Raw genomic sequence first — 22,678 nt, 5'->3', positions numbered from 1 at the left:
AAGCCATATCCAACCCTCAGTAAGTTGTGCCACTTAGTTCTGGATGAGACTGATGCCACTTTCCCACTGCACAACGGTCCCTGCCCACTCGGCATCATTTCACTTCCTTTGAAAATGTTGGTTCACCGCGCAATGCAGCTTCGGAGAGTAAATGGGCTGTTAAGAAGCCCCCTTCACTCGCTTCAGTAAACCTCTGTCTGTCTGTGTGTGTGTGTGTGAGTGAGAGAGAGAGAGAGAGAGAGAGAGAGAGAGAGAGAGAGAGAGAGAGAGAGAGAGAGAGACAGACAGACAGAGAGAGAGAGAGAGAGACAGAGAGACAGAGAGAGAGACAGAGAGAGAGAGAGAGAGAGAGAGAGATAGAAGGAGGGAGGATGGGATTGAATATCCGTTGACGCGCACGAACCAGCCTTTCCTTGTTAGTTTGTTTATGCCCTCTGATATGGGACTGGCTGTTACTGTCACTGCTTCTCTGTCATGTTCGTTACCGGCAGAGTTTCCAACCATGGAGCGTTATCTGGATCGCGGACTGCTCCCAAAACAAGGACCATGAGACCCGGTAAACTTCCCATACGGAGACTAGATGTACTACTGGCAATTCTGCTGCTCCTGCAACTGGCTGAAACGACAACAAATGGTAGGTTACCACAGATCCAACTAATTAACCTGATACATACATTCATTCTGCAGGTATTGCCGATGTTACCTGGTTGCTAATAGTGCTGGGTAAATTCATTATTTTCCCGCCAGCTGAGAAAATTATTGTTCTCTCACAGTTTAACAGTTGTATGCCATGTTCGTTCACTTTGTCCTTCATTATGTAATTGTAGCCTGTTTGTCACAGCGCACTGGCTGTGAGTCCAGCAATTTTCTATGAAAAATGCAATCAAGTTTATCATGGCCAACATGCCTTATTTTACAGACTTCAAATCTGTCTCACGGTATAAAAGTTATTTAGCTACAGAAACTATGTTAACCTAACACTCATTCCTAAACACAATGTTAAATATATACACATTAATTCTTGACGACTATAACTTACGAATGTCTCATGAGAGTAGTTCATTCAACTGCAGTACCCAATCAGAGCCCAAAATAGTTTTTTTACTCCAATATTTGTAAACAATTTCTCTCTCTCTCTCTCTCTCTCTCTCTCTCTCTCTCTCTCTCTCTCTCTCTCTCTCTCTCTCTCTCTCTCTCTCTCTCTCTCTCTCTCTCTCTCTCTCTCTCTCTCTCTCTCATTGTATTTTATGCTATAATATTTATATTTTTTTATATTATATTTTTTTACCAATCACTTGTTCTTAAATATATATATTTAGGGTGTGGCTTTTTTCATAACTTTACATTTTCTACATATTATAGTAACCTTATTGTATCCCAACATTTGGATTTGCAGGAACTCATAGACTTGTATACGCCTCATTAAAGCTTTAACAGGGTTAAATCTCAACATCTGATAACAATACAATTACATTTACTCTCACGGGTGGCCAAACATAACTACATGGAAGGCACGCCCCTTCTAAGCCACGCCTCCAGTCTTCTGATCTGACCCACTGGGTCATATATCAACAGCCCAGCACCAATAACCCAGCACTCAGCACCAATAACCCAGAACCCTACATCAATGAACCCGAAGTTTTTAAAGAAAACAACCCAACTAAGTGACCAAATGGCTACGACCCAGCAGCAATATGTGAAAACTTTTTTGTTGAAGAAGAAATGTTTCATTTTGTTTCATTAGGTTGATAGAAATGTGAAAGTCGACTACAAAAACCCACAATGCAATGCGTTCTCTCTCTGGGCTGGCTGACTAGCTAACTAGCAAATGAAGCTACGCACAATAATACCAAAGTCAATATCAGCTAGCTAGCTGTGAAATTAGCTATCAATTTAGGAGTCTATCTGCCTAGAACGAGTGCAAAGTACTTTGCTAGGGGAACAACGGCTCTTTCCTACCACAGACACACAGGGTACACTGCAAGAAGGTACTTGAAGGAGAAATTGAGTTGAATAATTTAGTACACTCTTTGGATTGAGTACATCTAAGCAAAATATAAAAGTTGTCATGGCGATATAAATGTATGGATTTGTTCTAGACCAGAACCATGTATTGGTTGACTTGGTGATCTGGAGTGCAGATACATTTTTTTAAAGTGTTGTGAAATGTGATATTGTGCCAAGAACCATGCAGTTTTCTACACAATTTCCTGATCTCACAGACAGACACTCGTGGGGGAATGTATTATTTCACCCCGCTGATACGGTAGAATGTAGACTCATGAAATTAACAAGGCGTTTCATGATTTTTACTTCTAGGGGGTGGATTATCCCTTTTAGTGGTATAAAATTGTGTCTTGCACCTCCATCAGGGTGTAAACTGAACTGTCTGAGACAATAATGGTTCCACATGTTAGAGGTTTTTTCTGAGAGACAGAGCAGAGAGAGAGAGGGGGGAAGAGAGAGAGGGGGGAGAGAGAGGGAGGAAGAGAGGATGAGATAGATAGAGCGAGATCAAAACAGAAAGATGGAAGGAGGGAGAGATAAAATGAGAGTGAGAGACAGAAGAAAGGAGGCAAAGTTGGTTTAGAGGAGGAAGAGGGAGGAGGAAGAGGAGGAAGAGGAAGGTTGATGATCATAACAGTAGAAAACTCTCAGCTTTAATGTTATTTATTAAATCTGTAGTCCCTGACAGTGGTCCCTGTCAAAGCCTTCATGGCTGCTGTTGTCGTGAAGGAAAATACAATAGCTCTACAGTTATGTTCCCCAGTGAGCAAAAAAAAAATGTCACTCAAATAGAAGGGGCACTTAACGAGGAGTCGCTGACAACAACCAAAACTTAACAGGCGGGGTAGTAGGAGGTGTTCTGAAAGACACTGATGTGGGTGTCCACTGCAAGTTGCATAACAACTACAGGAACCTAAAAGACACCCACCATGAGCGCCCACTAGATTTGCCCACTAAGAAAAACACACAGAAAACTTAAAGAGACAGGAAGCTAAACAAAATGGTGGAGCAATAACAAAAAACAGGGAAGGTCAGATAAAGGATTGTTTGTCTAGAACTCAGAATAGGGAACGTGAACTAAAGGTGTTAATGACCTTCCACGACAACTGGAGCTCTGGGCCAGTCACTCTTAAATAACACCATCATACATACTGGAGCTCTGGGCCAGTCACTCTTATCACCATACTATATACTGGAGCTCTGGGCCAGTCACTCTTAAATATGACCATCATACATACTGGAGCTCTGGGCCAGTCACTCTTAAATATCACCCTCATACATACTGGAGCTCTGGGCCAGTCACTCTTATCACCATACTATATACTGGAGCTCTGGGCCAGTCACTCTTAAATATGACCATCATACATACTGGAGCTCTGGGCCAGTCACTCTTAAATAACACCATCATACATACTGGAGCTCTGGGCCAGTCACTCTTATCACCATACTATATACTGGAGCTCTGGGCCAGTCACTCTTAAATATGACCATCATACATACTGGAGCTCTGGGCCAGTCACTCTTATCACCATCATACATACTGGAGCTCTGGGCCAGTCACTCTTATCACCATCATACATACTGGAGCTCTGGGCCAGTCACTCTTATCACCATCATACATACTGGAGCTCTGGGCCAGTCACTCTTATCACCATCATACATACTGGAGCTCTGGGCCAGTCACTCTTATCACCATCATACATACTGGAGCTCTGGGCCAGTCACTCTTATCACCATACTATATACTGGAGCTCTGGGCCAGTCACTCTTAAATAACACCATCATACATACTGGAGCTCTGGGCCAGTCACTCTTATCACCATACTATATACTGGAGCTCTGGGCCAGTCACTCTTAAATATGACCATCATACATACTGGAGCTCTGGGCCAGTCACTCTTAAATATCACCCTCATACATACTGGAGCTCTGGGCCAGTCACTCTTAAATATGACCATCATACATACTGGAGCTCTGGGCCAGTCACTCTTAAATATCACCCTCATACATACTGGAGCTCTGGGCCAGTCACTCTTAAATATGACCATCATACATACTGGAGCTCTGGGCCAGTCACTCTTAAATATCACCCTCATACAACATGGAGCTCTGGGCCAGTCACTCTTAAATATGATCATCATACATACTGGAGCTCTGGGCCAGTCACTCTTAAATATGACCATCATACATACTGGAGCTCTGGGCCAGTCACTCTTAAATATCACCCTCATACATACTGGAGCTCTGGGCCAGTCACTCTTAAATATGACCATCATACAACATGGAGCTCTGGGCCAGTCACTCTTAAATATCGCCCTCATACATACTGGAGCTCTGGGCCAGTCACTCTTAAATATGACCATCATACATACTGGAGCTCTGGGCCAGTCACTCTTAAATATGACCATCATACATACTGGAGCTCTGGGCCAGTCACTCTTAAATATGACCATCATACATACTGACTAACAAGGTGAAACCAAGCGGTACGAGGGCAAACGCGCTAACGTCCAACCTCAAAAATATAAATGGAAAAAACAAAATCTGTAACACCTTCTCCCCTTTAAGAAAACAAATATATCTTATATTTTTATTGGACAAGTTTAGTAACAAACAAACAGAAAATAACTTCTGTCTCCCGACATGACCATCATGTCATGCGTCGCTATTTAATTAAAGCCGTCGTCTTCTTCTCCAATATAAACATGGCCAAAAGTAGAAAATAGTAAAAATGAAGAAAAAGCCTTGAATGAGTAGCAGTGTCCAACCTTTTGACTGTCTCTATATACTATATACTCTTTTATTCACTTTTTTACTCTTTTATTCACTTTTTTACTCTTTTTATTCACTTTTTTTCTTTACAATCTTTTGTATTATTATTATTATTATTATTATTATTATTATTATATTATTATTATATATTTATTATATATTTTTCAAATCAAATTTTGGCCTCCCGTAAAACTGCTGCCATTTCTTCAGGCGGCCATTTTTCTTTACAGCCTTTTACATCTGGCGATTTTTTGAGAAAACAGGTGGGAAAAATCACGTGCGTTTCTATATCTCACATTCCCTTGGAACGAGCCCAACCAAAACAAAACTCATCTCCAAAAGGGCAAAAGGTGCAGTCAAAATCGATTGTGAGCCAGGGCTACACTCGGTGTAAACAAAACTTATTGGACTGCACACCCTGGGAAGATCATCTGCAACCAAGTTGTCCTTACCTTACCTCATCCTTCTGGAATTCTTCTTCTATTAATAATGTAAAATGAACATCTGTCCAGAAAGACTCATGTGAAGGCTAAATAAGAGAGGAAGAACTTCTTGCTGCAAGGAAAATTCCAGGGATGGATGGCAAACCGGTGGAAGCAAACCAAACTAGTTTTTTATACAGTTAGAGGACAGTTGTTAGCATGTTTTAACCACTCATTATTACTGAAACAGGATCCAAGTGGTAAACATAAAGATCCAGTCTGTTTATAAAAAAACCACAGTGGTTAAGGGCGCTGTACTGCAGTGCCAGTTGTGTCATCAGAGACTCTGGGTTCGCGCCCAGGCTCTGTCGTAACCGGCCGCGACCGGGAGGTCCGTGGGGCAACGCACAATTGGCCTAGCGTCGTCCGGGTTAGGGAGGGGTTGGCCGGTAGGGATATCCCTGTCTCATCGCGCACCAGCGACTCCTGTGGCGGGCCGGGCGCAGTGCGCTAACCAAGGTTGCCAGGTGAACAACCAAGGTTGCCAGGTGAACAGTGTTTCCCCCGACACATTGGTGCGGCTGGCTTCCAGGTTGGATGCGTGCTGTGGTTCGGTTGTGTTCCGGAGGACGCATGACTTTCAACCTTCGTCTCTCCCGAGCCCGTGCGGGAGTTGTAGCGATAAGACAAGATAGTAGCTACTAAAACAATTGGATACCATGAAATTGGGGCGAAAAAGTAAATTTTGTAATGTTATTTATTAAACCTGTAGTCCCTGACAGTGGTCCCTGTCAAAGCCTTCATGGCTGCTGTTGTTGTGAAGGAAAATACAATAGCTCTACAGTTATGTTCCCCAGTGAGCAAAAAAAAATGTCACTCAAATAGAAGGGGCACTTAACGAGGAGTCGCTGACAACAACCAAACCTAAACAGGCGGGGTAGTAGGAGGGGTTCTGAAAGACACTGATGTGGGTGTCCACTGCAAGTTGCATAACAACTACAGGAACCTAAAAGACACCCACCATGAGCGCCCACTAGATTTGCCCACTAAGAAAAACACACAGAAAACTTAAAGAGACAGGAAGCTAAACAAAATGGTGGAGCAATAACAAAAAACAGGGAAGGTCAGATAAAGGATTGTTTGTCTAGAACTCAGAATAGGGAACGTAAACTAAATAAAACTAAAACTAAACTAAAGTAAAATAAAAAATAAAAAACGTAGAGATAATACAGTTACGTGAAACAATAGAACATTATGAAACATCTGGGAAACCATCTGGGAAACCGTCTGGGAAACCGTCTGGGAAGCCGTCTGGGAAGCCGTCTGGGAGACCGTCTGGGAAAACGTCTGGGAGACCGTCTGGGAGACCGTCTGGGAAAACGTCTGGGAAACCGTCTGGGAAACCGTCTGGGAAACCGTCTGGGAAGCCATCTGGGAAACCATCTGGGAAAATATCTGGGAAACCATCTGGGAAGCCATCTGGGAAGCCATCTGGGAAGCCATCTGGGAAACCATCTGGGAAACCATCTGGGAAGCCATCTGGGAAACCATCTGGGAAAATATCTGGGAAACCATCTGGGAAAATATCTGGGAAACCATCTGGGAAGCCATCTGGGAAACCATCTGGGAAACCATCTGGGAAGCCATCTGGGAAACCATCTGGGAAACCATCTGGGAAAATATCTGGGAAACCATCTGGGAAGCCATCTGGGAAGCCATCTGGGAAGCCATCTGGGAAACCATCTGGGAAACCATCTGGGAAGCCATCTGGGAAACCATCTGGGAAACCATCTGGGAAGCAACTCTGGGATGCTGGCCTTCTAGGCAGAGTTCCTCTGTCCAGTCTCAACGTCAACAGTGAAGAGGAGACTCCGGGATGCTGGCCTTCAGAGTTCCTCTGTCCAGTGTCTGTGTTCTTTTAAGCATCTTAAACTTTTCTTTTTATTGGCCAGTCTAAGATATGTTTTTTTTCTGCATGGAATAGCCTTCATTTCTCAGAACAAGAATAGACTGACAAGTTTCAAAATAAAGTTATTTGTAATTGAACCCACAAATGCTGATGCTCCAAACACTCAACTAGTCTAAAGAAGGCCAGTTTCATTGCTTCTTTAATCAGAACAACAGTTTTCAGCTGTTCTAACATAATTGCATTAGGATTTTCTAATGATCAATTAGCCTTTTAAAATGATTAACTTTGAATAGCTAACCTGGAACACAGGATGCTGATAATGGGCCTCTGTACGCCTGTACAAACTGTCAAGAAGAGTTAAACAAGGTTGTCCACTACTTGGAATATCTATTTATTATTGTCATTGAAATGTTAGTTATTAAAATCCGATTCAACAGTAATATCAAGGGGCTAGAAATCCGTGGCTTAAAAACAAAGGTGTCAATGTACGCTGATGATTAATGTTTTCTTTTAAATCCACAATTAGAATCCCCTTCACAGCCTCAGAGGATCTATATACTTTTTCTAACCTCTCTGGATTACAACTAAATTATGATCAGTGGTCTATATTATGTATTGGATCAAAATACAAATTTTACATTACTGTGTAGTTTACCAATAAAATGGTCTGATGGTCATGTGAACATAAATCAAATCAAATCAAAATGATTTATATAGCCATTCTTACATCAGCTGAAATCGCAAAGTGCTGTACAGAAACCCAGCCTAAAACCCCAAACAGCAAACAATGCAGGTGTAGAAGCATGGTGCCTAGGAAAAACTCCCTAGAAAGGCCAAAATCTAGGAAGAAACCTAGAGAGGAACCAGGCTGTGAGGTGTGGCCAGTCCTCTTCTGGCTGTGCCGGGTGGAGATTATAACAGAACATGGCCAAGATGTTCAAATGTTCATAAATGACCAGCAGGGTCAAATAATAATAACCACATTGGTTGTGCAACAAGTCAGCACCTCAGGAGTATATGTCAGTTGGCTTTTCATAGCCGATCATTAGGAGTATCTCTACCGCTCCTGTTGTCTCTAGAGAGTTGAAAACAGCAGGTCTGGGACAGGTAGCACGTCCAGTGAACAGGTCAGGGTTCCATAGCCACAGGCAGAACAGTTGAAACTGGAGCAGCAGCATGGCCAGGTGGACTGGGGACAGCAAGGAGTCGTCATACCAGGTAGTCCTGTGGCATGGTCCTAGGGCTCAGGACCTCCAAGAGAGAGAAAGAAAGAGAGAATTAGAGGGAGCATACTTAAACTCACACAGGACACCAGATAAGACAGGAGAAAAACTACAGATATAACAAACTGACACTCCCCCCCCACAAACTACTGCAGCATAAATACTGGAGGCTGAGACAGGAGGGGTCAGGAGACATTGTGGCCCCATCCATTGATACCCTCGGACAGGGCCAAACAGGCAGGATATAACCCCACCCACTTTGCCAAAGCATAGCCCCCACAGCACTAGAGGGATATCTTCAACCACCAACTTACCATCCTGAGACAAGGCAGAGTACAGCACACAAAGATCTCCGCCACGGCACAACCAAAGGGAGGGAGCCACTCAAGTGACGCACCCCTCCTAGGGACGGCATGAAAGAGCACCAGTAAGCCAGTGACTCAGCCCCTGTAATGGGGTTAGAGGCAAAGAATCCCAGTGGAGAGAGGGGAACCGGCCAGGCAGAGACAGCAAGGGCAGTTCGTTGCTCCAGAGCCTTTCCATTCACCTTCACACTCCTGGGCCAGACTACACTCAATCATATGACCCACTGAAGAGATGAGTCTTCAGTAAAGACTGAAAGGTTGAGACCGAGTCTGCGTCTCTTACATGGGTAGGCAGACATTCCATAAAAATTGAGCTCTATAGGAGAAAGCCCTGCCTCCAGCGGTTTGCTTAGAAATTCTAGGGACAATTAGGAGGCCTGCATCTTGTAACCGTAGCGTACGTGTAGGTATGTACGGCAGGACCAAATCGGAAAGATGGGTAGGAGCAAGCCCATGTAACGCTTTGTAGGTTAGCAGTAAAAGCTTGAAGTCAGCCCTTGCCTTAGCAGGAAGCCAGTGTAGGGAGGCTAGCACTGGAGTAATATGATCAAATTTTTTGGTTCTAGTCAGGATTCTAGCAGCCGTGTTTAGCACAAACTGAAGTTTATTTAGTGCTTTATCCAGGGAGCCTGAAAGTAGAGCATTGCAGTAGCCTAACCTAGAAGTAACAAAATCATGGATTAATTTTTCTGCATCATTTTTGGACAGAAAGTTTCTGATTTTTGCAATGTTACGTAGATTGAAAAAAGCTGTCCTTGAAACAGTCTTGACATGTTCGTCAAAAGAGAGATTAGGGTCCAAAGTAACGCAGAGGTCCTTCCCAGTTTTATTTGAGACGACTGTACAACCATCAAGATTAATTGTCAGATTCAACAGAAGATCGCTTTGTTTCTTGGGACCTAAAACAAGCATCTCTGTTTTGTCCACGTTTAAAAGTAGAAGGTTTGCAGCCATCCACTTCCTTATGTCTGAAACACAGGCTTATAGCGAGGGCATTTTTGGGGCTTCACCATGTTTCATTGACATGTACAGCTCTGTGTCATCCGCATAGCAGTGAAAGTTAACATTATGTTTTCGAATGACATCCCCAAGAGGTAAAATATATAGTGAAAACAATAGTGGTCCTAAAACGGAACCTTGAGGAACACCAAAATTTACAGTTGATTTGTCAGAGGACAAACCATTCACAGAGACAAACTGATATCTTTCTGATAGATAAGATCTAAACCAGGCCAGAACTTGTCCGTGTAGACCAATTTGGGTTTCCAATCTCTCCAAAAGAATGTGGTGATTGATGGTATCAAAAGCAGCACTAAGGTCTAGGAGCACGAGGACAGATACAGAGCCTCGGTCCGATGCCATTAAAATGTCATTTACCACCTTCACAAGTGCAGTCTCAGTGCTATGATGGTGTCTAAAACCAGACTGAAGCATTTCATATACATTGTTTGTCTTCAGGAAGGCAGTGAGTTGCTGCGCAACAGATTTTCAATTTTTCTTGAGAGGAATGGAAGATTCGATATAGGCTGATAGTTTTTTAATATTTTCTGGGTCAAGGTTTGGTCATGATGATGATGATCATGATCTTTTCCTCAAAGAAGTTAATTACTGCTGAAGTGAAAGCCATCGTCACTTGGGTAATAATGCTTTTTAGTTAGCTTTGCGACAGAATCAAAAAATAAATTTCGGATTGTTCTTATTTTCCTCAATTAAGTTGGAAAAATAGGATGATCGAGCAGCAGTAAGGGCTCTTCTGTACTGCACGGTACGGTCTTTCCAAGCTATTCGGACGACTTCCAGTTTGGTGTGGCTCCATTTCCGTTCCAATTTTCTGGAAGCTTGCTTCAGAGCTCGGGTATTTTCTGTATACCAGGGAGCTAGTTTCTTATGACAAATGTTTTTAGTTTTTAGGGGTGCAACTGCATCTAGGGTATTGAGCTTAAAGGTTAAAGGTTAAATTCAGTTCCTCAGTTAGGTGGTTAGAACTACTCAATCCCGTAACCGGGAGAGACAACAACCAGTGAAAGTGCCGGGTGCCAACAGACATCTCATAATTAAAATTCCACAAACATACATGTATCTTATATCGTTTTCAAGGTAGTCTTGTTGTTAATCCCACCACAGTGTCCGATTTCAAATAGGATTTACGGGGAAAGCACCACAAACGATTATGTTAGGTCACCAACAACTCACTAAAACACACAGCCAAATTTTACCAGCCAGAGAGAGAGAAAAAAAAAAGCACAAAAACTTTACGGAAAAATAATACTCATCATAAACGTAGATGATAATACAAGTTATACACATGGAACTTTAGATACACTTCTCCTTAATGCAACCGCTGTGTCAGATTTAAAAAAAACTTTACGGAAAAAGAAACCCATGCAATAATCTGAGACGGCGCTCAGAAGTAAAAATCACCACAGCCGCAACGATGACGTCAACATAAACAAGAAATTACACAATAAATATTCCCTTACCTTTGATGATCTACATCAGAAAGCACTCCAGGAATCATAGGTCCACAATAAATGTTTGTTTTGTTCGATACTATCCGTTATTTATGTCCAAATACCTTCTTTTGTTAGCGCGTTTGGTATACATATCCAAACACTCATTCTGGTCAGCGTTACATCGGAGAAAAAATTCAAAAAGGTATGTTACAGGTCGAAGAAACATTTCAAACTAAGTACAGAATCAATCATTAGGATGTTTTTAACATATAGCTTCAATAAAGTTCCAACCGGAGTATTCGTTCTTGTCATCATAAGCAATGGAACGCAAGTGGGTACCATGAGGAATAATCGTGATCAGAAAATGGCTGCTTGATAGACACCTGATGCATTCTGCTATCGTTCACTCCCACATCACCATAGAAGTCTCATTAAAATGTATATTATTGGTTGACATCTAGTGGAACCCCTAGGCAGTTCAACATCATTCATATCTCAAGGGGATTTCATTGGGAACTGTGGTGAATACATACAAAGCTCAGATTTCTCACTTCCTGTTTTGATTTCAACTCAGGATTTTGCCTGCCACATGAGTTCTGTTATACTCACAGACATCATTCAAACACATAGAAACCTTAGTGTTTTCAATCCAATACTAATAATAATATGCATATATGAGCAACTGAGACTGAGGAGCAGGCCGTTTACTTTAGGCACCTTATTCATCCAAGCTACTCAATATGGCCCCCAACCATAAGAAGCTTTAACTGATTGTTGTTCTCTGACATCCTTGGGTAGGCAGAGGGAGTCTGGAAGGGCATCAATGAATCTTTGGGTTGTCTGAGAATTTATAGCACGACTTTTGATGCTCTTTGGTTGGGGTCTGAGCAGATTATTTGTTGCGATTGCAAACATAATAAAATGGTGGTCCGATAGTCCAGGATTATGAGGAAAAACATTAAGATCCACAACATCTTTCCATGGGACAAAATTAGGTCCAGACTTTGACTGTGACCGTGAGTAGGTCCAGAGATATGTTGGACAAAACCCACTGAGTCGATGATGGCTTCGAAAGCTTTTTGGAGCAGGTCTGTGGACTTTTCCACGTGAATATTAAAATCACCAAAAATTAGAATATTATCTGCTATGACTACAGGGTCCGATAGGAATTCAGGGAACTCATTGAGGAATGCTGTATATGGCCCAGGAGGCCTGTAAACAGTAGCTATAAAAAGTGATTGATTGCATAGATTTCATGACTTGATGCTCAAAAGACGAAAACATCACACTCTTTGTACTGAAGGAAAGAAATCATCTCATACATTTTAATAGAAAGTCGTATCCCAGTTTACGCTGATTAACTCTTTAGTCGTATCCCAGTTTACGCTGATTAACTCTTTAGTCATATCCGAGTTGACCTATTTCGTTATGGTCTTGCCTACACCTAGCAAACTGTTTTTGTTTTATTATGTGAGAAAAAAAAGATTCAATATTATTTGGAATGGCAAGCCAGACAAAATTAAAAGGGCCTATTTATATAATGAATATAAATTCAGAGGGCAGATATAATTAAATATGGAAGTATTGAACCTCTCACTAAAGGCGTCAGTCATACAGAAGTTGTACTTAAATCCAAACTGGTTCTCCAGCAAATTAGTAAGAACGTTTCACCTCAGGTTCAAGAAAGGCCTTTTTCCCTTTATTCAGATCACTTTCAGTTATTTTGTGAAGCTGTTGGTGAATGGAGAAAGGTGGAGTGAGGCGCAGGACACAGAGATGAGTATAGTCCGACAGTTTACTCAAAAATGAAGAATAATATTCCAACACAGAAAACACAAAATATCCAAAGAACCCACATGACAAACAATAACGCACAAAACAGAGAGGTAAGCCAGAGAGTTAAATATGGAACATAATTACTGGAATAGAAATCAGGTATAATGAAGACAAAACCAAACGAAACATGGATCAGTGGCAACTAGAAAGCCGAACGTCGCCCGAACAAGGAGAGGGACCAACTTCGGCGGAAGTGACATATTTCAAAAGGAAATCAACTCGAAAATATCCCTATTTCGAAAACAACCCATAGAAAGTTGGTTGCAATTTCAGTTTAATCCACCAGAAAAGACAGAACGTGGGGCATCTTCTCATTTTGTCTGTCATAGTTGAAGTGTACCTATGATGAAAATTACAGGCCTCTCTCATCTTTTTAAGTGGGAGAACTTGCACAATTGGTGGCTGACTAAATACTTTTTTGCCCCACTGTATATGGGGGATACCATCTTCCCAGCTCTGCAGATTTTGCTGTGTGGAGTCATTAGATCATTTATTTTGGTATATGTAGGTTGTTTTTGGTCACAGGTCCAGGAATGGCTGAAGAATTGCAATATTTACCTGAAGCTAACTCTGCAAATAGCACTGCTGGGTGATCTGAAAAGTAATTGTCAATCGATCAATAATATAATAATAATTTTAGCACACGTTTATTTTCAAATTATAATCTGTGGAAACTATGAGAATAGAAATAGAATAGAATAGAGAATAGAAAGGTTCAGAACCTTTGTGAAACCTCACAGTTGAAAAAATATATGGCAAATAGAAATCCAATATGGATGGTGTTAAGAGATAGATGGGAGATGGGAGGTGTTGAATGCAAAGGACCACCACAGTCCACCAGAAGCCTGCTGAAAAGGTTTGTCAAAAGCAGGAATAGGCTGCAAAGGTGCAACCGGAACAGCTTGGTTCGGTTTACCAGTACGCTGGCAAACATGACAGGATTTACAGTGAGCCATGACACACTGTTTCAGACCAGGCCTTAAGACGTTAAGATACAGTCATAGGTCTTGTTGACCCCAAGATGACCTGCCATTTTACCATTTTACCATCAGTATCTCCTGTCAAAGTGTAACTGGGATTGCCTCTGGAAGTGGCGCGAGAACTCCATTTCCTCATGAGTAACGAACCCCATCGAACTCCCCCTCTGGACATATCTCAGCAACAAACAAAAAAAGAGGGGAGAGAGAATCACAAGGGGGACCCGGTGTTGTTGATGTCCATCCAGTTGGGAGGTATTCCAGTGAACCTGAAACTGCAGAAGAACTGATGCAGTAAAAGCTTTTGTTTCATTAAACGCATTTGTCTCAAAGTACACCATCGGGGGAGTATGACTTCTGAGTATAACTATGGTAAGCTGTTCACTGTCTGGTCTACATCTCTGGGATTTTTGTGACATTTTCAGGACTGATGGGGGGAGTAAAAATGTATTAACAGTCAATATCCTAGTTTCCCGTAACCTTAACCTTTAACCTTAACCCTAACCACAACCCCTAACCCCTAAACCTGACCTTTAAGCCTTGTTAGGTTCTAAATCTCAGAGTGAATGACTCAACGGACACTAGAAAAGTTTAAATTCTCCCCAGAGGGTCAATGCAGCTGCATTCAGACAACACATGTTTCTACTACCAGTAAACTCAATTTTTTCTTGTAACGGTTTTCTTCCTGGGAAGGAGAGGAGGACCAAAATGCAGTGTAGTTCATGTTCAACATGTTTAATGAAAGACGATAACGTGAACAACGACACAAATACAAAATAACAACCGTGGCAAAACCCGAAACAGTCCTATCAGGTGCAGAGAACACAAAGACAGGAAACAATCACCCACAAACCCCAACACAAAACAGTCCTATCAGGTGCAGAGAACACAAAGACAGGAAACAACCACCCACACATCCCAACACAAAACAGTCCTATCTGGTGCAGAGAACACAAAGACAGGAAACAACCACCCACACATCCCAACACAAAACAGTCCTATCTGGTGCAGAGAACACAAAGACAGGAAACAACCACCCACACATCCCAACACAAAACAGTCCTATCTGGTGCAGAGAACACAGAGACAGGAAACAACCACCCACAAACCCCCAACACAAAACAAGCTACCTAAATATGGTTCACAATCAGAGACAATGACTAACACCTGCCTCTGATTGAGAACCATATCAGGCCATACATAGAAACGGACAAACTAGACACACAACATAGAATGCCCACGCAGCTCACGTCCTGACCAACACTAACAGAACAACAGAACTATGGTCAGAACGTGACACCTCCTCCTTCTCTCCAACCCTTACATTTTTTATGGTTAGACAGGAAGAGGAAGTGATGGGGTACTAAACCATTGTTTCTCCCTTAAGGGGATCTGTTCTAACCTCAACCTCCTTGATGCCTAATCCAAAGATCTCCACCCGTATCCCCTCTAGCAATCCTGTGACTTCCTCCTGTCTACCCAACACATTCCACAGCCATCTGGCTCCTACAGAAAACCATTAACTTCTGATGTAAAAACCAGTCTCTATCACTCCTCAGATACTGTACTTCTGAGTATAACAATGTTCCAACTTTAACCCAGAATCTAGGACATTCTAGGACAGGACATTCTAGTGACTTTTCAGGCCATTCTAGTGACTTTTCAGGGCATTCTAGTGACTTGTCAGGACATTCTAGTGACTTTTCAGGGCATTCTAGTGACTTGTCAGGACATTCTAGTAACTTGTCAGGATATTCTAGTGGCTTGTCAGGACATTCTGGTGACTTGTCAGGACATTATAGTGACTTGTCAGGACATTCTAGTGACTTGTCAGGACATTGTAGTGACTTGTCAGGACATTCTAGTGACTTGTCAGGACATTCTAGTGACAAGCCACTGGAAAGAGTTAAAGGCAGAAGGAGTGGTGCTAGACGTCAGAGAGACAGAGAGAGACAGACAGACAGACAGACAATGTGATAGACAGTGTGAGAGACAGAGAGAATGAATGAGAGACAAAGAGAGAGAGAGACAACGTGAGAGACAGTGTGAGAGACAGAGAGAATGAATGAGAGACAAAGAGAGAGAGAGACAGAGAGAGAGAGAGAGTTCCGGAGTTCCAAATTGAGCAGCTGCTGAAAAATGAGCTCCTGTATATATTGAGATTTAAATGTTTTTTTAGAGTGAAGTACATCGAAAAAATCAAAAGAAAACTGCAAGACTCAATAGAAGACAATACAAGCAACAAACCAAAAAAGACAGGATTTCGAAAAATTAACAGAAGAAAGGAAGACAAAATAAGGACAAAATAAGGACAGAAGAAAAAAGAAAAGAAAAAAGGACAACAAAGTGAAACAGTCCTCTGAAGAAACAAGAGAGCATTATACAAGAAACAGCACTTCTATTGCAACATTGTAGCCAACATCACCAGCGTTGCTATGGAAATTGTTTACCCACCAGACATCCAAACAGAGAAAGCTAAGAAAAGTTTCAAAGGTTTGTTGATGGGACAGAACCATGAATGCCTGTTTGCAGATCTTACCAGTTACAAAACAAGAGCAAATTTAATTTTTAATACCAATCGAGGGAACATATGGAAAAAGGTTATTTGCAACCATTTCCCTTTCTCAAAAAAGAGAGGCATCAGCCAAGGATGTCAGATCAGCATTTTTGAAGAAGCTGACCAGAGCAACACATATCAAACAGTAAACTTATATAATAATGGAACTGTATTGATACAAGGCAATGATTCAAGCCTCCAGGCTTTTGAGAATAGGTTTGCTACCCTAAAAGAAGACGCTGACATCATCTCAGAAAATGAGGAAAAAGTCAAGGAGGGAGATGGAGAAAAGCAGACCCCAATGGTCTCTGTGACCCAGCAGGAAGCCCTCAACGTCCCTTTACCTACCTCACCTGCAGCAGACAGAGTCAAGGACATGACAATTTCAATAAGAACACCTGCTATGCAACGTTTCCACAACACCCTCTCTCTAGTCGAAGCAGAGGTCATAGAACTCAGAGAGAAGAAGCTTCAAGAGGAGGACACTGTCCAGAAACTCAAAGAAGAGATGAAACAGTTCAGGGAGGAGAGCAGAGCATCCATAGCTAAATTAGAAAGCAGAATGGACAAGCTGAGTCAGACAAATGATGACCTCAGAGACCATCTGAGCACAACTAGAAAGGAGCTCGAACAAAAAGAGAGGTACATTGACACCCTCAACCGGCAGAGAGTCATTGTGTCCTCTGCATCTAGAAAACATGTCCACCAGCTTGGTACAACACAAGCAGAACCTGAGACCAGCATGGCCTCCACTACACAGCCGGATGACACTGCACCAGCCTACCAGTCTGCTCCAGCCCAGGTCAACCTACCAGCCTCTCAGTCTGCTCCAGCCCAGGTCAACCTACCAGCCTCCCAGTCTGCTCCAGCCCAGGTCAGAATACCAGCCTCCCAGTCTGCTCCAGCCCAGGTTAACCTACCAGCCTCCCAGTCTGCTCCAGCCCAGGTCAACCTACCAGCCTCCCAGTCTGCTCCAGCCCAGGTCAGAATACCAGCCTCCCAGTCTGCTCCAGCCCAGGTTAACCTACCAGCCTCCCAGTCTGCTCCAGCCCAGGTCAGAATACCAGCCTCCCAGTCTGCTCCACCCAGACAATCACCCACAACTGCAATTCTAATTGATTCAAATGGGAAGTTCTTAGTCCAGGAAAGATTATTCCCTAGACACCAGGTGTATAAGTTCTGGTGTCCTACAACTGAGAGTGCAATGCAGCTACTCAGTCAGACCAGGATTGACACCCCTGACAACATCATCATCCACACTGGCACAAACGACCTTCATGCCAAAGGTGAAAATGTATCTGGGGCAGTGAGAAGAGTGGCAGAACGGGCACAGGCTATGTTCCCAACAACCAATATAGTTGTGTCCACCCTCCTACCAAGAAAAGACTTCCCAGAAAAGTTGATCGACAAAATAAATCAACAGATCACTGTGGACTGTGCCTCACTGCTCAACGTCAGAACGGCTCACCACCCCACTCTGACATGTCAACACTTATATGATAATATACATCTTGATCAGGACAGTATCAGAACCTTTGCCAAGGACCTAAAAGATGCAACACTTGGCAGGCACCCACACACCCATCACCCCAGCAACAAAGGTCCCACGCCCCACCTTCTGAAACAACAGTACCTCCACCATCCCAAGGAGAAAAGAGCCAGACATGGCTTATTACAGCACAGCTCTACTAGACCAAGCCCAACACAGCACAGCTCTACTAGACCAGGCCCAACACAGCACAGCTCTACTAGACCCGGCCCATCACAACACAGCTCTACTAGACCTGGCCCATCACAACAAAGCTCTACTAGACCTGGCCCATCACAACACAGCTCTACTAGACCTGGCCCATCACAACACAGCTCTACTAGACCTGGCCCATCACAACAAAGCTCTACTAGACCCGGCCCATCACAACACAGCTCTACTAGACCCGGCCCATCACAACACAGCTCTACTAGACCCGGCCCATCACAACGCAGCTCTACTAGACCCGGCCCATCACAACACAGCTCTACTAAACCTGTCCCATCACAACACAGCTCTACTAGACCCAGCCCATCACAACACAGCTCTGACCACTACTCCAGGGTCGGTCAGAACACTGCCCTTCAGGGAAGTAGACCACATGATGCAGTCCACACCATGTATCAATTAGATCGTCAGCCTACATATGCTGAGGTAACCTCTGGCAGAAGACCCCTAGAACAATCAGAGATAGGAGAGGTGCGCCAACTACTGCAAATAATATGCAGACTACTGAGCTAGACAGTCCCTTTAATTCACACACGGGCACGCACGCGCACACACACACACACAAACACACAGGGTTGCAGATTGCACATAACATAAGTACAATGCAATCTTATTCCATTCTTATTCATTTGTTTACAAATATTCCTAAATGTATTGACACCGGTATTATAATAATTATTATATGTAATGGTGTGTGTGTGTGTGTGTGTGTGTGTGCGCGTGTGTGTGTATGTATGTATGTATGTGTGTATATGTGTATGTGCATGTATGTGTGTATATATATATATATATATATATATGTATGTGTATGTGTATATATATGTATATATATATGTATGTATGTATGTGTGTGTGTGTGTATGTATGTGTGTGTGTGTGTGTGTATGTATGTATGTATGTATGTGTGTATATGTATGTGTATGTATATATGTATGTGTATGTATATATGTATGTATATGTATATGTATGTGTATGTATATATGTATGTATATATATATGTATGTGTATGTATATATGTATGTATGTGTGTATATATGTATGTATATATATGTATATGTGTATATGTGTATGTATATATATGTATATATACATATTTTATTTTTTTTGTTTTTTTTCGATGTACTTTACTCAAACCAGTGAATATCACTTATTATAAATGAGATCATTAACTATCAGCTCTTGGAATATCCAGGGCCTATACTCTTCACATTTTGGTTATAAAACAACTAATCCAGAATTGATTAAAAACATCAAGGGACAGGACATCATAATCCTACTGGAAACATGGTGTCGTGGAGACATAGATACTCAGTGTCCCTCAGGCTATAGAGAAAGTTTACTACCATCAATCAAACATAAAAATGTAAAACGGGGCCGAGACTCAGGTGGAATCATCATTTGGCATAAGCAGGACTTAGCACTGAATGAAATGAAAAAAGGTACCACTCACATTTGGCTAAAACTTAACAAAGGTACAATCTATTGTGACAATGATGTATACATATGTGCAGCTTATGCTCCTCCTTCAGATTCATCATATTATGATGATCAGTTTTTTGACAATCTCCAGACAGAAATCATTACATTTCAGGCGCAGGGTAAAGTGCTTCTTTGTGGAGATTTCAATGCAAGAACAGGTTCTGAGCCTGACTACACTGATGCGGGAGGTAACCACCACATATTTGGACACCCCTCCTTGTACAGTAGCCCTATTATAAATAATAGAAACAGTCCTGACCAAATACTGAACAAAAATGGAAAAGAGTTAGTACATCTCTGTCGAGCCTTAGGCCTGTACATGCTTAATGGTAGAATCAGAGGGGACTCTTTAGGTCAGTTTACTTACTGCTCAGCTCTTGGGACAAGTGTAGTCGATTATGCCATCACTGACATTGACCCCTCCTCCATTAGTGCATTCACTGTCAGACCACAGACACCATTGTCAGATCACAGTCAGATCAACGTGTTTCTGAAGAAATTAACCGGCAATATTCATTCAAAAAAACAGCCCAATAAACTTTACAACATAAACCAATCGTTCAGATGGGCTCCAAACAGTGCAGAGGCATTCATTGAAACATTGAACTCAAATGAAATGATGAACTCTATACAGTTTTTCAATAACTCACAGTACCAAAACAATAAAGATGGTGTCAATTCAGCTACCCAAAACATCAACTGCATATTCCAAAAAGCAGCATCGAAAGCAAATTTGAGAAAACCAAAGCAATGCAACATCAGAAGCAAAAATCAAAATGTTTCTGACAAATGGTTTGATAATGAATGTAAAACAATTAGAAAACACCTAAGACAAATGTCAAACAAAAAACATAAGCAGCAAAACAACCCAGAGCTACGATATGAATACTTTGAAACTCTGAAACAGTATAAACAAACACTGAAATGCAAGAAATGGAATTATACCAACAAGACACTTGATGAAATTGAAAACGCAATTGACCAAAATCAGTTCTGGGACATGTGGAACAATTTAAGCACAACAAAGCCACAAGAATTAGCCATACAAGATGTAGGAATTTGGAAAACTTACTTTGATAATCTATACAAAAACATCCCACAAAAAGACTTAAACCAGAACCAATTAGAAATTAAAGAAAAATTGAACATCCTGGAATCAGTCATTAAAAACAACCAAAATCCATTAGATTACCCAATAACCCAACAAGAACTAAATGAAAAGCTAAAATCTATTAAATCAAAAAAGGCTTGTGGTGTAGACAACATCAGAAATGAAATGCTGAAAAACAGCACACCTGAGTTGCAAAATGCTGTGCTTAAATTGTTCAACATGGTTTTAACTTCTGGCTGCTTCCCTGATGTCTGGAACCAGGGGCTCATCTCCCCTATCCACAAAAGTGGAGACAAATCAGACCCCAATAATTACAGGGGAATTTGCGTCAACAGTAACTTGGGAAAGATTTTCTGTAGCATTTTGAATTCAAGAATTCAAACCTTTCTTCAAGAAAAAAATGTAATAAGTAAATGTCAAATTGGCTTTCTCCCTAACCATCGCACTACTGACCATATATACACCTTACACACACTAATTAATAAACACGTCCACCAAAAAAAAGAGGGCAAAATCTTTGCTTGCTTTATTGACTTTAAAAAAGCATTTGATTCGATTTGGCACGAAGGGCTATTCTACAAAATTCTACAAAGTGGGCTTGGTGGTAAGGTGTATGACTTAATAAAATGTATGTACACAGAAAATAAGTGTGCAATAAAAATCAAAAACCAAAGAACAGAATTTTTTTCACAATGTCGAGGTGTGAGACAAGGCTGCAATTTGAGTCCAAATCTTTTCAACATTTATATCAATGAATTAGCAGACATGTTGGACCAATCTCCAGCCCCAGGACTCACACTATTTGACACAGAGGTGAAATACCTGCTATATGCTGATGACTTGGTACTTCTATCACCAACCAAAGAAGGTCTTCAACAAAACATTAATATTCTGGAGCAATATTGCCATAATTGGGCCCTGGCAGTAAATTTCCAAAAAACTAAAATCATGATTTTCCAAAAAAAACCCAGATGTCAGAAACAAAAATGTAAATTCACCCTGAACAACACCTTAATTGAACACACAAAAAATTACACCTACCTTGGTCTGACCATATCTGCATCGGGAAACTTTAATATGGCAGTGAATGCACTCAAAGAAAAAGCCCGCAGAGCAATGTATGCAATAAAAATGAAATTATTCAAAATCAACATCCCAATTAGAATTTTGACTAAAATATTTGACAGTGTAATCCTACCAATAGCACTTTATGGAAGTGAGGTTTGGGGGCCACTCAATAAACTGGATTTTAAAATGTGGGACAAACATCCAATTGAAGCCCTACATGCAGAATTCTGTCGGAAAATTCTACAAGTCCAGAGAAATACACCAACTAATGCATGTAGGGCAGAATTGGGCCGTTTTCCAGTAATAATGAAAATACAGAAAAGATCATTAAAATTTTGGCTACATCTAAATTCAAGTCCAAATTCGAGTCTGCAATTTAAAGCACTTCAAGCCCAAGAGCTGAGCCCAGAAACGAGCCCTCTCAGTCAGCTGGTGTTGGACCTCACCAATCAAGCTGACACCAGCACTGCTTCAAAAGAAAGAATTCCAATAAACAAAATCATGAACCAATCAAAGGAATCATACTTACAATACTGGAAAAACGAAACAAAATCCCAAAGCCGACTAAATTGCTATCTGACCCTAAACAGAGAATATGAATTGGCTGATTATCTCTACTCTGTCAGAGATACGAAGCAGAGACAGATCCTTACCAAGTACAGGCTGAGTGACCACCGATTGGCAATAGAAACCGGCAGACATAAAAAGACATGGCTACCCAAAGAAGAGCGTGTATGTGGTCA

The 22,678-nt window shown here is 41.6% G+C and overlaps 1 protein-coding gene across 1 annotated transcript in view; it reads left to right on the top strand.

Moving 5' to 3' along the window:
• The first annotated feature begins 538 nt into the window (after positions 1–538).
• Positions 539–22,678, top strand: part of LOC139419384 (relaxin receptor 2-like) — a 157,496-nt gene continuing 135,356 nt past the window's right edge. Inside the window, exon 1 of the mRNA XM_071169329.1 lies at positions 539–634. Within this exon, the coding sequence (XP_071025430.1) occupies positions 547–634 (88 nt within the window). The 5' untranslated portion in view covers positions 539–546. The remainder of the gene's footprint in view (positions 635–22,678) is intronic.

The sequence above is a fragment of the Oncorhynchus clarkii genome, chromosome 10, assembly GCF_045791955.1.
Source record: "Oncorhynchus clarkii lewisi isolate Uvic-CL-2024 chromosome 10, UVic_Ocla_1.0, whole genome shotgun sequence".
In the NCBI taxonomy this organism is placed as follows: Eukaryota; Metazoa; Chordata; class Actinopteri; order Salmoniformes; family Salmonidae; genus Oncorhynchus; species Oncorhynchus clarkii.
Note: the sequence above shows the minus strand (reverse complement) of the source record. Positions and strands in the feature narration are given on the sequence as shown.